The sequence below is a fragment of the Bufo gargarizans genome, chromosome 8 (genome assembly GCF_014858855.1).
Source record: "Bufo gargarizans isolate SCDJY-AF-19 chromosome 8, ASM1485885v1, whole genome shotgun sequence".
Taxonomy (NCBI): Eukaryota; Metazoa; Chordata; class Amphibia; order Anura; family Bufonidae; genus Bufo; species Bufo gargarizans.
Genome location: NC_058087.1, coordinates 34377684 through 34393139, shown reverse-complemented (window position 1 = coordinate 34393139; position 15456 = coordinate 34377684). Strand labels below are relative to the sequence as shown.

General features: G+C 46.2%; 1 protein-coding gene across 1 annotated transcript in view; it reads right to left on the bottom strand.

Annotated features, from left to right (window-relative positions):
• Positions 1–15456, bottom strand: part of CHN1 (chimerin 1) — a 109720-nt gene that overhangs the window by 54596 nt on the left and 39668 nt on the right. Inside the window, exons 5-6 of the mRNA XM_044303370.1 lie at positions 6328–6359; positions 3453–3566 (exon numbers count right to left, since the gene is read on the bottom strand). Coding sequence (XP_044159305.1) covers positions 3453–3566; positions 6328–6359 — 146 coding nt within the window. The remainder of the gene's footprint in view (positions 1–3452; positions 3567–6327; positions 6360–15456) is intronic.

Genomic DNA, 15456 nt, shown 5'->3' with positions numbered 1-15456 from the left:
TAGGTCCCATGCACATGACTGTATCCTTATTGCAGTCCACAGATCTGCAAAATGCAAATACCTCCCTTGTGCTTCCACATTTTTCTCACTCCCATTAGTAGAAATGACTATTCTTGTCCACAATATGGACAAACGGATGCGGACAGCTCATGGATGACATCCATGTACTGTCCATTTTTTTTTTCTTGCAGACCCATAGAAATGAATGGTCTATGCGTTCGATCAGCATAAAATGCGGATCAGACAAGGATGCTAAATATGGTGGTGTGCATGAGCCCTTAAAGGGGTTGTCTGAGGACAGAGAATGGGGGCATATTGCGAGGATATGCCCACCATTGTCTTATGTCTCTATAATCGAGAATGGAGCCCCGAAAGTGAAGGAGGGCGCACTGCGCATGCGCAGCCGCCTTCCATTAATTTTCTATGGGGCCGGCAAAATAGCCGAGCGCTGGCTCCACTATTTCCGTTGAGCCCATAGAAGTGAATGGGAGCGGCGGCCGGTCATGCGCGGTGCGCTCCAATTCACTTTTATAGGGGGCCGGCTTGGTGGTGGCCGGACAGGAGTCCTTCAGCCACTACCTTGCGGGGCTCCATTCCAGATACAGGTGCGGGTCCGCACCTATAAGACAATGGTGGCATATCCTAGCGATATGCCCCCATTGTCTATGATGAGACAACCCCTTTAATAGGATATTACATACTGCCAAATGTCTAAAATTGGGTGTACTGATAATGCCACTGGTTTACTTTTTATTATACTTGGCATTGGTGACATATTGTGCTACAACCAGGTATGAAATGAATTTTCTGAACTCTTCAACTCTCCAGCTTACTGTCCATTTCATAACCATTACTTTTATATAGTGAGACTGTGGACAGTTTTTCATTTATAGCTTCACTTGCTCTGAGGAAGATCATAATTTAATTTTAGTGCTTGGGTCAAAGAAGGGGAAAACGTAAAGTTTCCAGCTTAAAAATCAGCGTCTTCAGTACATTATAAAAAGTTGATTATAGTCCGTGCTGTTAACTACAAAGCATCTAGCTGAAATCCTTAAAGAGCACCCGTCAGCAGGGTCCATCCTAATAAACAGGGCATAAAGCTTGGTAATGTTGCTCCTTGCTGAGTAAAGCAATACCTTAAAGGGGTTGTCTCATCTCAGACAATGGGGGGCATATCACTAGGCTATGCTCCCATTGTCTTATAGTGAACGGAGCCCCGCAAAATGGTGGCTGGAGGACTCCGGTCTGGCCACCACCAAGCGCTCTCCCTGTAGAAGTGAATAGGACAGCACCGCAGCCTATTGTCAGGCAAGGTTTATCCCTTGTAATAGAAACTCAAGGGATATGGGGGCAAATCAGAGCTAGCTGAGCTTGATAAAAAAAACTAACAAAAAAAAACAACCCTGCTTCTAAACATCACAGGAGAGTCCTGCTTTTGCTCCATATCGACTTTTTCAGTTTTCTAGAAGAAAATAAATATAGTGGGAAGTAAGGTCAGTGCACACATTACTGGCAGACTTCCATAGAAGGGATACACCGCCCTGCTTCTGAGTGAAATGCATCTAGCTGTGCAGCTGAAACAGGGAATAATATGGCTGAAAGAGACTTTAGGAAAGCCCAAACATAACTGTTCCTTCACAGTTATGATTGCACAAAGCAGCATAGCCATTATGAAAATGTTTTTTGAAAACTCAGGTAAGTTTTAAGGGACATTTTTGATGGTGAGATTTTGATTTAAGCTGGGAATCTTGACTGCACTACAAACAAAATGCAAAAGCTCCTTCCCATCTGCCCACTTCTATGTACAGAACACTCATTACTTGCTCTGTATCCTATGCCTTACACGATCCAGCAAATCACGACTATTTGCCTGTACAGATCTGAAACATTAAGGTGGTATTACACTGCCCGATGTTCGGACAGCGCGAGCACTAATGGATGATAGCGCATTCATCGGTGCTCGTTTGCAGTGGCCTGATTACACAGGCCAAAGCAAACCCAATGTGGAAGGTATGATTGCTGTCACAGTCGTTCATCAATTATTCTGCTCTATTCATTATAGAATTAGGACTCCCTAATCCTGATAAAAGATGGTCAACCACCGATGAACAAGCATATGTGCGTTCATCGGTTGATCAACTGCTCAATTATATGAGGCAATTATCGGGAATGAGAGTTCCTATGAAGGCTTGTTCCCGATAATTTGCCTGGTTATCGTGCACTCTGATCGGGGCATTAGGCACAGTACTCAGTTCCTCGTAGGGGCCGTATACATGGCTGATTTTGTCCCCGGAATTTTGGAATACACACAATTCCGGTAGGTGGGCATGTGGGGTCCGCCCCCCACTGCTTTTAAATCGGAGGCTGCAACGCAGTTTGCGGCCCAGCGGTTAAAAGTAGGGACAGTGTCAAGAAGGGACCGTCACCATAAAATATAGCTAAGCCGCGAGCGGGTCAGGTGGCATCTGAAGGGAGCAATCGCTGATCTGCGGCAGTATATGCCTGTGTGTACGGGCTCATATAAACGCAGCACGTACTTGCTGGCTATAATTGCATTATAAGCAGCCCTCCAGTCAATGAGCTGGTCAATGCAGATGACACATTACCCATGGCAATACTTCCAGAACCATTAACATTTGATGTGTTTCAGAACCTTCTACAGTGAGGAGCTCATATTATAGCAGCGTGGGCAGAATAATACATGCATTACTTGTTACATCGTATTACAGTACATTCCACTGTCTTTACAGAGCGAGCCTTGGAGATGCATTACATGTGATGAACAGGAAAGACGTGAGTGTGGCTTATGTTTTTCTATATATCCATGTGACTGAAGAATCACGCCATCACTTCTGATCCAGCTAGTCTGCCATTCCCAAGCCACTGCGCTTCTTTAACAACTGCTAGATCCTATCGTCACGTAGACAGTTTTCACGTAATGAACGGCGCTACTACTAGCTTACAAATACACTGACAGAAGGTCCTTACTGAATTTGCATACTCGTTACTCATTAATGGGCCATAGACAGCTTGTCGCTGCAGCCTGATGGGACAGTGTGAGGTCAGGTGAGAACTGGGCCAAGTGTGGCGGAAATAAAGAGGAGATGTCCATGTGATAAGGGAAGGAAGCATTCGCTACAGCGGAGCACAGACCGATATTTCACAAGCCAGTGTGCGATATATGAACTGCTGCTAACTTTTAAGTAGAGATACTGAAATTGGAAACATAAATGAGAGGCAGCACTAAATTTGTCCTCAATATCCTTGACATTGGATACACCCTCCGGCATTTGACTCCCGAATAGAGCTTACAACCCTCATCATCACAACCCAAAAGGAATAGAGATCCCGAAATCAGAGCAATCCACCCCACTAAATAAATAAAGAAATCCAGACAACGTGTAACAAACATGACATAAAACATCAATAGTAACAGAAATCGCATTTCTTACCTCAAAGCTAAGGTATATGTTCCAGGTTGTCGCTGACTTTCACGAATTAGGTAACTGCCTTCTGCAACGCTCAGTAATTGGTCGGTTTCTTCCCTTGAAATCATACCAAAAAACCTAAAGACAGCAATAAACACGAGAGATCCCGGTCAGCCGACGCAGCTTTTCTGTGCTCCACAATTCAGACCTTGCATTATCATACAGCGGCCACTCGGGTGACAATGGCCGCAAAATACAATATTTTCACCGTACAATGGCCTCTACTGGGACATTATAACGGGAAACCATATATAACATACAATATCACATTCATGTCTGATCGACTGGAAGATTAACTGGCAAGACACCTGTATCACTGAGGCCCTGACTGTCTAGTACAGGGATCAGGCAACCTTCGGCACTCCAGCTGTCGTGAAACTACGACTCCCAGCATTCACACTTGCTTGGCTGTTCTCAGAACTCCCATAGAAGGGAATGGCGCACTTCTCTCTACAGTACAGTACGGTACTAAGTGTTGTGTACTGGTCTTTACCTGTCCCAGGACACCAGGGGAGGACACTCCATTTATTTTTTCCTGATATACTGTCTACTGTACCGGACCCTGAAGAAGCTCCCGCCCTCATTATAGAAGGTGATTTGCAGCTTCCAGCTATTTTTGTTGACTGTTGTATAAGGAGCAACTAGCTTGTCTGAATTATAGTTCTGCAGCACGGTGGCTCAGTGGTTAGCACGGTGGCTCAGTGGTTAGCACGGTGGCTCAGTGGTTAGCACGGTGGCTCAGTGGTTAGCACGGTGGCTCAGTGGTTAGCACGGTGGCTCAGTGGTTAGCACGGTGGCTCAGTGGTTAGCACTGGAGCCTTGCAGCGCTGGGGTCTTAGGTTGGAATCCGACCAGGGACAACATCACCTGTACTTTGTATGTTCTCCCCGTGTTTGGGTGGGTTTCCTCTGTGTTCTCCAGTTTCCTCCCACACTCCAAAGACATACTTATAGGGAACTTAGATTGTGAGCTCCACTGGGGACAGAGAGGGATGCTAATGTCTGTAAAGAGCTGCGGAATAGGTCAGTGTTAGGCCTCATGCACACGGCCGTTGTGCGGCTGTTCCGTGCAATGGGGACCGCAATTTGCGGTCCCCAATGAACGGGCAACATCCGTGCAGCCGGCCGGACCCATTCAAATTGAATGGGTCCGTGGTCAGTCCGCACCGCCCAAAAATATAACATAACATGTCATTTTTTTTGCGGTTCAGAATAACGGAAAGGAACACCACGGAAGCACTCCGTAGTGCTTCCAGTTTTCTGTTCCGTGACTCCGTTCCGCATCTCCGGAAGTGCGGACCCATTCAAGTGAATGGCTCTACATCCGTGATGCGGGGTGCACACGGCTGGCGGCCGTGGATTGCGGGACGCAATACGGCCACGGCCGCACAACAGCCGTGTGCATGAGGCCTTATAGACGTGCGTTAAATAAATTAAATTAGTTGTCTGCCTAATTTTCACTTAATTATTCAGAATTGAACACCTTGAGGGAGATTTATCAAGATTGGCGTTTTTTGTACCTGTCTTGATATTCCCTGCGCTGCCGGAGAATGCGCCTAAGCTATGACAAGGTGCATACCTCGGTCATAAATTAAGTGCATTCTCCTGCAGTTTGTGCCCCTAACCAGAAATCTACGACAGCTCAGGTGCACAGGGAGTGATAAATCTCCCCCTTGCGTTTTGAATTGAATAACTACAAATAGGCCGCCATACAATGCCACAAATGTCTATCTGCCGCCTCTTCCCCTGGCCGCAGAGAAACTTATAAAGGAGCCTCATCCTGCTGACAGTTTTTTTTTTCTTTTCCTTTTTTATAATACAGTGTTACTACGACTGCTTATACCGTCAGGCAGGGCGCGCTCTCCCTGCTGTACCACACCGCAGGTGATTATAGCTATATATATATATAGACAGTAATTATACAGCAGAATCCGACAAGAATAGGGACCTGATGGGTGTCGAGATAAGGTTTAGCAGAAGGTCTTAGAAAAGATTGTACAATTCAGGCTATGCTCACATCTCCTTCGCATCCCGCAATATTTTCCCATCAGAGGCGCCTGAACACAACCTTAGCCTTGGCCATGAAAAACGGACACACTGTCAGCATTTCATGGCCATTTTCCAAACATTTTTTAATCCGATTTCTGGCCGTTCTGCATCCGTTTTTAATGGCCTTTAAAAAAGGCCATTAAAAATTGATGATTTTCATTGGCTTTTTTTATTTTATTCAAATCCGCTGGGAGCGCAGGTCCTTCAGCATCAAGTGAGGAGCGCCTGTCCATGCACGTGCAAGTGGATGAGGTGAGCATTTTTTTATTTTTTATTTTACCTCCTAAAAGGCCATTTTCCACTAGTGTACCCGTTGTAATGTCCGTTAGATGGGTTCACTCTTGTCTAAGCAGCCATTAAAAACCATTCAATTCAATGAGGTCCGTCTGGACGTGAAAACGGCCAAAAATAGGACATGTCCTTTTTTCTGGCGGTCGCTATTCACTGGCTGTTAAAAAAACAGCCATGTGAATAACCCCATAGATTGCAATGGTTCTGAAAATTGTCGTGTAGATGCAATGCAATGGTCCTGTGAATGAATTCAAAATGGACAGGCAAAATTTCCACTACTATAAAGAGCAATACAAATTAATTATATATAAATAAATAAAAACTATGAAAAGCAACTTTCACATGTATTTCGGAGTGGAATATTCACTAAAATCCATGTGAAAATGTCTTATCTCGCTTCTGTGTTTACAAGAACCCCGATCATCATGCAGTCCTGTGCCACACAGAAGCGTCGGATTATTTGGATCAGCGGTTACATAGAAGAAGGAAGGTCTACTCACTCTCGTCCATAATACTTTGGTCTGTTTTCCACCTGCAAAATAAACACATGAATAAATTCTGATGGTCTACTGAACGTGGGTTTTCATCTACTGGTACCATTGTCAAATATCACCTGGAGCCCTTAAAGGGATTAGATCACCTATGTTTTATTTACAAATTTACTAATTAAAATCAGAAACTGAGACATATTTTTTCTAATCTGCTTTTATTTTTGATTGTAGATTTTTATATTATATTATCCGAACAGGATTATGGGGGCAGCCATCTTGTCTGAGCTGAGCTTCAGAGATGTAGCTTTCCAGCAGCCACGTGGACCATAGAAACCCGTAGACTTCAGATGACTCAAGTCTGTTTTTGTCACCTATAGCGAACACTTAGAGCTCAGATTTCGTTTCATATTCTGCTTCTGATAAATTAAATCTATGTTCTCATTAATTGCTATGGACAGCAAAGACGTCCGTGCCCTCTGCTAGGTCCAGTCAGTGTAAAGCTGGATATAGACGATTGCGCAGCCGACTGTCTGGAAGGAAGCGTTCCTTCCCGACAGTCGGCTGCTTGTTCAGTGAAGGAGAGCGCTGCATTTACATGCAGCGATCTCCGTCACTGTACGAGGATGAGGGATCGCTATAGCAATTGCTTGTCCTCATACACAATCATGGTTTCTGAGCAGCAGATCACTGTTTAGACCACACAATCTGCTGCCCAGAAACTATGATCGGTGGCGCCTGCATGGACAACAGGGTCACTTGATGAAGGAGCGTTTCGATCGGTGGCACATTTATACAGGCAGATTGTCGGGAAGGACCATTCGACAGGAACGATCATTCCCGATAATCTGGATGATTATTGGCTTGTGTATATGCAGCTTAAACATGAAGACACCTGGGAGACCCCCACTGATCAGCTGTTTGAGAAGGCACCAGCTCTCACAGCAGCACCGCAGCCTTCTCTCAGCTCACCAAGCACAGTGCTGTACACTGCATCACAGCTCAGCCCCATTCACTTCAATAGGACTGAGCTGCATCTAGGCCTTGTGACCGATGAACGTGTCGTCACCGGCCTAGGAAAAGCTGAGAGAAGGTCGTGGCGCTACTGCGAGTGCTGGTGCCAGCTAATCAGTGAGGATACTGGGTGTCAGACCACCACCAGTCTTACGGAGATATGAATGGGTCACTTACAAGAGAACTCATTCATCGGTACCACTAGGATTTCTTTGCTCTTTACTAGAGATGCTCTCATCTAGGGCTGCAGTAAACGATTATTTTAGAAATAGAGTATTTGATCGATGATTTTTACGATTAATCGAGTACTCTTATAAAAACTCATCAAACCCCCTGCCATCAGTCCCCAACACTCTTCGTTCCCCCCTGTGTGATCAGCCCAAGTGCTTCAGTTCCCCCGTGCCATCAGCTCTGTTCCCCCAGAGCCATCCGCTCTCCACCACCCCAGAGCCATCCGCTCTCCACCACCCCAGAGCCATCCGCTCTCCACCACCCCAGAGCCATCCGCTCTCCCCCACCCCAGAGCCATCCGCTCTCTCCCCCACCCCAGAGAGATCCGCTCTCTCCCCCACCCCAGAGCCATCCGCTCTCCACCACCCCAGAGCCATCCGCTCTCCACCACCCCAGAGCCATCCGCTCTCCACCACCCCAGAGCCATCCGCTCTCCACCACCCCAGAGCCATCCGCTCTCCACCACCCCAGAGCCATCCGCTCTCCACCACCCCAGAGCCATCCGCTCTCCACCACCCCAGAGCCATCCGCTCTCCACCACCCCAGAGCCATCAGCTCTCCCCCACCCCAGAGCCATCAGCTCTCCCCCACCCCAGAGCCATCAGCTCTCCCCCACCCCAGAGCCATCAGCTTCCCCCCCCCCCCCCCCCCACCTTGTGCCAGCAGCTCTTCCCCCTTGGGAAATCATCTGCCCCCCTGCTCCTCCTGACACCGGGAGTGCACAGCGTCATTAGTTGCTATGACGATGTGCACTCCAGGCGCCCAGCCTTAGTCGGACCAACTTACCTTTCCAGCAGGGTTGCCACCGACACTCCATCGTTCCGCGCTGCTCTGCGTCTGACGTCACACAGCGCGCCAGGTCACGACGTGCGTACGTCAGGAGGTCAGTGCAGCGCGGGACCATGGATGTGCTGTGGAGTGTCCAGAGGCCCCTGCTGGAAAGGTGAGTATTGCGGGCCAGAGAGACCACGGAGCGGGAGTAATAGCAAGCGCTTCACTCCCGCTCCGTGGTCACGTGATACAAAATGTATCTTTAATGCAAAAAATTTGCATCGAGGATTTTTTTGTGTGTAGAATTACTCGATTCAATCGAGTAATTGTTTCAGCCCTACTCTCATCAGACATCAGCTTGCAGTGAAAGCTGCAAGATGTCAGAATGATTTTTAATATAGATAAGGACATGGAAAAATAAAAAAAATACACCACCATAAATATGTTCAACATAACTTGACTGACACAACGGGTCATTTTCTGATGTCGCATTCCCTTTTAGATCTGTCGACCTTATATATAAGATTATAATAACATTATAACCAGATAACACTTTTCCCACAGCTCATGCTGGTCTCTAGGGCTCTGTACATGTCAATATGTGTTGGTGTGTCTCCATGAAAACATAACAGATGTAAAACAATGAATTATATGCAAGAACCAAAAATTCCAAATGGAAAATGATTTTGTTTTCCACGGCAAAAATCTGTTCTGTGCAAATTACTATACATTCGTTACAGGAAAATCCAGGAAATATCGACGGATACATTTTAATTTTAAGGGAAACAAATTAGATGCACAGAAGAGAATCACTACTCATTAGTAATAAAGCAGGACAGCCACTTTTTAGAAATATTAAAACGTTTCTTTTAAGGTATTGCTTATGGAGCTGTAATGGTAAATGCACAAGAAAAATCCTTAACATATTACAGTACCCGCCATGTGGACTATAGCAGGTCTCATCAACATGCAGTCTAAAAATCCTCAGCAAGTCAATTTCTACCGAGAATTTTCACCATGAATTTCTTCCCCTTTAAACGTAAAGGGCTTAAAGGGGTTGTCCAAGATTTTTATACTGATGGCCTGATATCGGTCAACAATATCTGAACGGTGGGTGTCTGACTCAGCTGCTATATAAAATGTTCTGGTGCGACGTGGTCTCTTTCTAAACCAGAGATGTCACGTTTATCAGTCACATGGCCTAGACACAGCGCAGTCCCATTCAAATGAATGGGCCAGAGCTGCAGCACCAAGCAAAGTAGCTATACAACGAATGAAGCTACGCTTAGTATGCTGCGAGGAGGCCGAGGCGCTCACCAGCCTCTTCAAACATTTGGTTGGCGGGGGGTGCTGGGAGTTGGACCCCCACCAATCTTGAGGATAGGCCATCAATATCGAAATTCCAAGCAGTCCCTTTAAATCTGCACGTTATACGTTTTGCAGTATATTTAAGGCAAATTCGGCTGTAGGAATTGCGTTGACAAAAATCTACTACAGGTAAGAGGTGGGCGATGGCCAAAAGTCTGGTGGCTATATTTGTTAGTCATTTCAGTATTTTTCTGTTTCTTGGCAGCTGCTATTTTATCAAAAAGTGACAACAGGAAGTCCAGTCAAATGATAGGTAAGCTTGTAATTTTTCATTATAAAATTCTGAAAAGCAGAAAAAAAAAAAAATATGACAGTTTATTAATTTCTGCAACTATAAAAGTGACGACTATAGGGTTGAATTTTACCATAAAAATAAAAAAAAGACGCTACAAACAATGAACGTCAGTATCTATAGAAGTAAAACATAACGCCCCACATTTTATAAGCTGCTTTACCATCTGATTCACTAATTTATGGTCTATTTTAGTTAACTCTAAGAAGATGGGCAAGATGTTGCTTGGCAGCCGGCATAAGCGGGGCGTTACTGAAAGCATAGCCTCTGAATATGCCGGCATCTCCTGCATTTTCATGTAGGCATGTATTGTCGTTTAAGGTGTTCATACACATTAGTTTAATGTTGATCAAAATTGATGATTTCGACCAAGACAAACGTTTGGCTGGTGAGCTTTTAACAGTGAACGATCGGTTCAGCCGAATGTGATTATCGTCTGTAAAAAAAGTCGTCTGCGTTTAATATTTTTGTCGGATAGTTAGACAAAAGTTATTCCATTCAAAGATCGATCATTCATGGACAAAATAGCCTTCTTTGACAGAACGTTCTCAGAAAGATCTTTCAGCATCGCCTGGTCTCATTGGAGATGTACGGGCAATTTGAACAACTGTAACGGCCAGTATGGAGTAAAATGCGCATGGCCATGTCTGCAAACAAGTCCTTCACCAGATGACGGTATGTTCAACCATCAACCAACTGCTATCTATGTACAGTACAGACCAAAAGTTTGGACACACCTTCTCATTCAAAGAGTTTTCTTTTTCATGACTATGAAAATTGTAGATTCACACTGAAGGCATCAAAACTATGAATTAAGGCTACTTTCACACTAGCGTTCGGCTGTCCGCTCGTGAGCTCCGTTTGAAGGGGCTCACGAGCGGACCCGAACGCAGCCGTCCAGCCCTGATGCAGTCTGGCGGCGTTCAGCCTCCGCTCCGCTCGCCTCCGCACGGACAGGCGGACAGCTGAACGCTGCTTGCAGCGTTCGGGTGTCCGCCTGGCCGTGCGGATCCGTGCGGATCCGTCCAGACTTACAATGTAAGTCAATGGGGACGGATCCGTTTGAAGATGCCACAATATGGCTCAATCTTCAGGCGGATCCGTCCCCCATTGACTTTACATTGAAAGTCTGGACGGATCCGTACGAGGCTATTTTCACACTTAGCTGTTTTTATGCTAAAATAATGCAGACGGATCCGTACTGAACGGAGCCTCCGTCTGCATTATTATGATCGGATCCGTTCAGAACGGATCCGATCGAACGCTAGTGTGAAAGTAGCCTAACACATGTGGAATTATATACATAACAAAAAAGTGTGGAACAACTGAAAATATGTCATATTCTAGGTTCTTCAAAGTAGCCACCTTTTGCTTTGATTACTGCTTTGCACACTCTTGGCATTCTCTTGATGAGCTTCAAGAGGTAGTCACCTGAAATGGTTTTCACTTCACAGGTGTGCCCTGTCAGGTTTAATAAGTGGGATTTCTTGCCTTATAAATGGGGTTGGGACCATCAGTTGCGTTGTGGAGAAGTCAGGTGGATACACAGCTGATAGTCCTACTGAATAGACTGTTAGAATTTGTATTATGGCAAGAAAAAAGCAGCTAAGTAAAGAAAAACGAGTGGCCATCATTACTTTAAGAAGGTCAGTCAGTCCGAAAAATTGGAAAAACTTTGAAAGTGTCCCCAAGTGCAGTCACAAAAACCATCAAGCGCTACAAAGAAACTGGCTCACATGCGGACCGCCCCAGGAAAGGAAGACCAAGAGTCACCTCTGCTGCGGAGGATAAGTTCATCCGAGTCACCAGCCTCAGAAATCGCAGGTTAACAGCAGCTCAGATTAGAGACCAGGTCAATGCCACACAGAGTTCTAGCAGCAGACACATCGCTAGAACAACTGTTAAGAGAAGACTGTGTGAATCAGGCCTTCATGGTAGAATATCTGCTAGGAAACCACTGCTAAGGACAGGCAACAAGCAGAAGAGACTTGTTTGGGCTAAAGAACACAAGGAATGGACATTAGACCAGTGGAAATCTGTGCTTTAGTCTGATGAGGCCTCGGAGGTGTACATCTGCGGCAGTCATGCAGATTTAGGGAACACTATCACTGTAACAATGTAAACAAAGACCAGAGAGGCCCACCAGAGCAGCACTGTTGGAGCAGTGGAAGATCTAACAGGTGAGTTTTGGTTACTTTATACCATTTCCTTCCTCTGGCCAATTTCTTACCATCCTGGCGAGCGGATGGATAAGAAAAAACAAAACAAAAAAAAAAAAAACACAACAACATGATATTGACCTCCCAAATCAAACTAACATCATGCAACTGATAACTAACCATGGTCTGTAATGCATACATCTTATAGCAGCTGCTGCTTGTGTAGAGCACTTTGAAGTTATAGATATTCAATGTTTCCATCCATGAAGGTTCAGCAGTTCAGTATATGAGGGATGAATGCAGGAAAACAGCTGTGTTTACCAAACATCGCTACATTAACAAATCAATATGGCAACAAGTATCCATGAAACATACACAGTTATGTCCCACTAAGTAAAGATGTAATGGCTGCAGCAAGGGCCTGTATAGGGCAGTAACATTCATCACCACAGGTACGCGCAGCAGAAACCACTAAAGCCTAGACCAGGGGTACTCAAGTACTTTTTGTAAAGGTCCACATATCCGAGTATGCCGTAGGATGAAGGTCCGAGCTGCAAAACAAAAAATATATAAAGGAGAGACAACACCATTGGCGTGCAGCGCTGCATTATTTTTATTTTTTTACAATAATCCACACCTCCAAGCCCACCTAATCTCCTTTCTGCCGACCAAACAGTAAGAATGTCCTTTCAGTGCCCGCTAACAATAATGATGCCCCTTAGACAGTATGATATCCCTTTAATGCTCCACAGAGTGTGATACCCCTAAGTGCACCCTCACAGCAGGGTGATCCCTTGGTGCCCCCACACATTATGATGCTCCTTAGTGCCCTTGACACATTGCGATGCCTCCTTAGTTCCTCCCCACAGAGTATGAATACCCACTCATAGTAGTAATGCCCTCTCTTTGCCCCTTTCACAGTAGTAATGCCCATCTGTGCCCCTCCACAGTTGTAATGCCATTTGTGCCCCCTTCATAGTAATAATCCCCATTGTGCCTCCTTTACAGTAATAATGCCCCTTAATAGTAGTAATGCCCATTGTACCCCTTCAAAGTAATAATGCACACTGTGCCCCTTAATAGTAATAATGCACACTGTGCCCCTTAATAGTAATGCCCACTGTTCCCCCTTAACAGTAGTAATGCCCACTGTGCCCCTTCACAGTAATAATGCCCTCTTTGCCCCCTCCATAGTAGAAATCCCCATTGTGCCCCCTTAATAGTAGTAATGTCCTCTGTGCACTGTGCCCCCTCCACAGTAGAAATGCCCATTGTGCCCTCTTCACGCCCCCTCCAGAGTAGAAATGCCCATTCTGCCCTCTTCACATTAGCAATGCCCATTGTGCCCCCTCCAGAGTAGAAATGCCCATTTTGCTCTCTCTGTGTTAAAAAACAAACAAAAAAACACAGTAACTACTCACCTTGTCCCATTCCTGAAGCTCACAGTCCTCTCTCCGCTGCAGACACAGATCGCTCTGCAGCACTGTGTGGGCGGAGCTTATGTAGATTTCCAGACCGCAGGCTCCGCCCACACAAGCCAGCCACACAATCTGTGCCTGCAGGCTGAATGGGGGAGCAGGAAGAAGTCTTCCTGCTTCCCCATTCAGAGAGCCGCCGGCCTGAAGGAGGGGAAAAGCGCGGGGAGCCGAGCGGTGAGTGACAGGACTGCAGCTCCCTGCGCTCCAGCAATAAGCGCTTCCGTCTGTATTGATGGAAGCGCTCATTGCTTCTGGACTGTGGCACCCCCTGAGAGCTGGCACCCGGGTGCATGCAGGGGTCCGGACAGCTGGCAACCACAGTCTGGATTCGGACCACGGTCCGCCAGTTGAGTACCCCTGGCCTAGACTGATTAAAGGGCATCCGTTAGCGATTTGTACCTATGACACTGGCTGACCTGTTACATGTGCACTTGGCAGCTGAAGGCATCTGTGTTGGTCCCATGATCATATGTGTCCGCATTGCTGAGAAAAATGATAATTTAAAGAGGACCTTTCACTAGTTTAAAAACTAAAAACTAACTATATCAGTGGGCAGAGCGGCGCCCAGGGGTCCCCCTGCACTTACTAGTATGTCTGACTCCCAGGCTATGAGCTGTGCGCTACAATTGGCAAGCGCTGCAGCAAGGGACAACCCTAATACAGAAACTCCGACCAGTACAACAGAGGGAGCTGCAGACACCGGAGCCTATACCGGGCGAACGGAGCGGCACCCAGACATACTAGTAAGTGCAGGGGGACCCCTGGGCGCCGCTCTGCCCACTGATATAGTTAGTTTTTAGTTTTTAAACTAGTTAAAGGTCCTCTTTAAAGGAGTTTTTCAGGATTTTGATACTGGTGTTTGTAGTGCAGCACCCACGGACGCAAACGGCCACCCGGCAATGCACCAGCCAAACCACGACCGCAGATCCTCAAGAGTCAAAAAGGCTGGGATACAGCTGAAACGTTGCTGCTTAATTTTATGGCACACTTTCTGTAAAGTCCATCCAATAAAGGATTCACCGGAGATGCTGCCGCTACCTCCTTTACTTGCTATCCTCAGGATAGGTCATCAGTATCTGACTGGTGGGGGACCTCTGCTGATGAAGAAGGCGCCAGCTCTCCTGTGAGCGCTGTGGCCTTCTCCGTGCTTACAAAGCACAGCGCCGCACATTGTATAATGGCTGTGCTTGGTATTGCGCTCACTTCAATGGGGCTGAGCACAATACTAAGCACAGCCGCTATACAATGTACGGTGCTGTGCTTGGTAAGCACAGAGAAGGCCGCAGCGCTGTGAGCGCCGGTGCATTCTCAAATAGCTGATCAGCTGAGGTCCCAGGTGTCGGACCCCCACTGATCAGATACCGATACTATCCAGAGGATAGGTCATCAGTATCAGAATCCCAGGAAACCCCTTGTATATATGCAAATGAGCCTCTAGGAGCAACCTTGTCGTTACACCTAGCGGCTCCACTTTCTTGCGATTGACAGAGGAAATCATTCAGGTCAAGGTGCATTCATCCGGCTGCGTTTTCTGCCTCTGTTACATCCGTTATTCAATAAGCATAATGATATTTCAAGGATGAAAAATGGATGCGCCTATCCCCAATTCTTTCCCAGCAGGGAGCTGGCTAAGACACCAGTCCGATAGGAATCCTTATTAAACACAGATCCTTGGTTAAAATACACACCAGCACCCTGCAGGGCGTTCATGACAGATCTGTGAGAACAGGGAGTACTTTTAATTGTAATTGAGAGTGCTGCTCTCTAGTCCATCATGTCCAGTACAGGTTCCCCTCCGAGCTCTTAAGCCTTAAAATCTGTCCAAAAC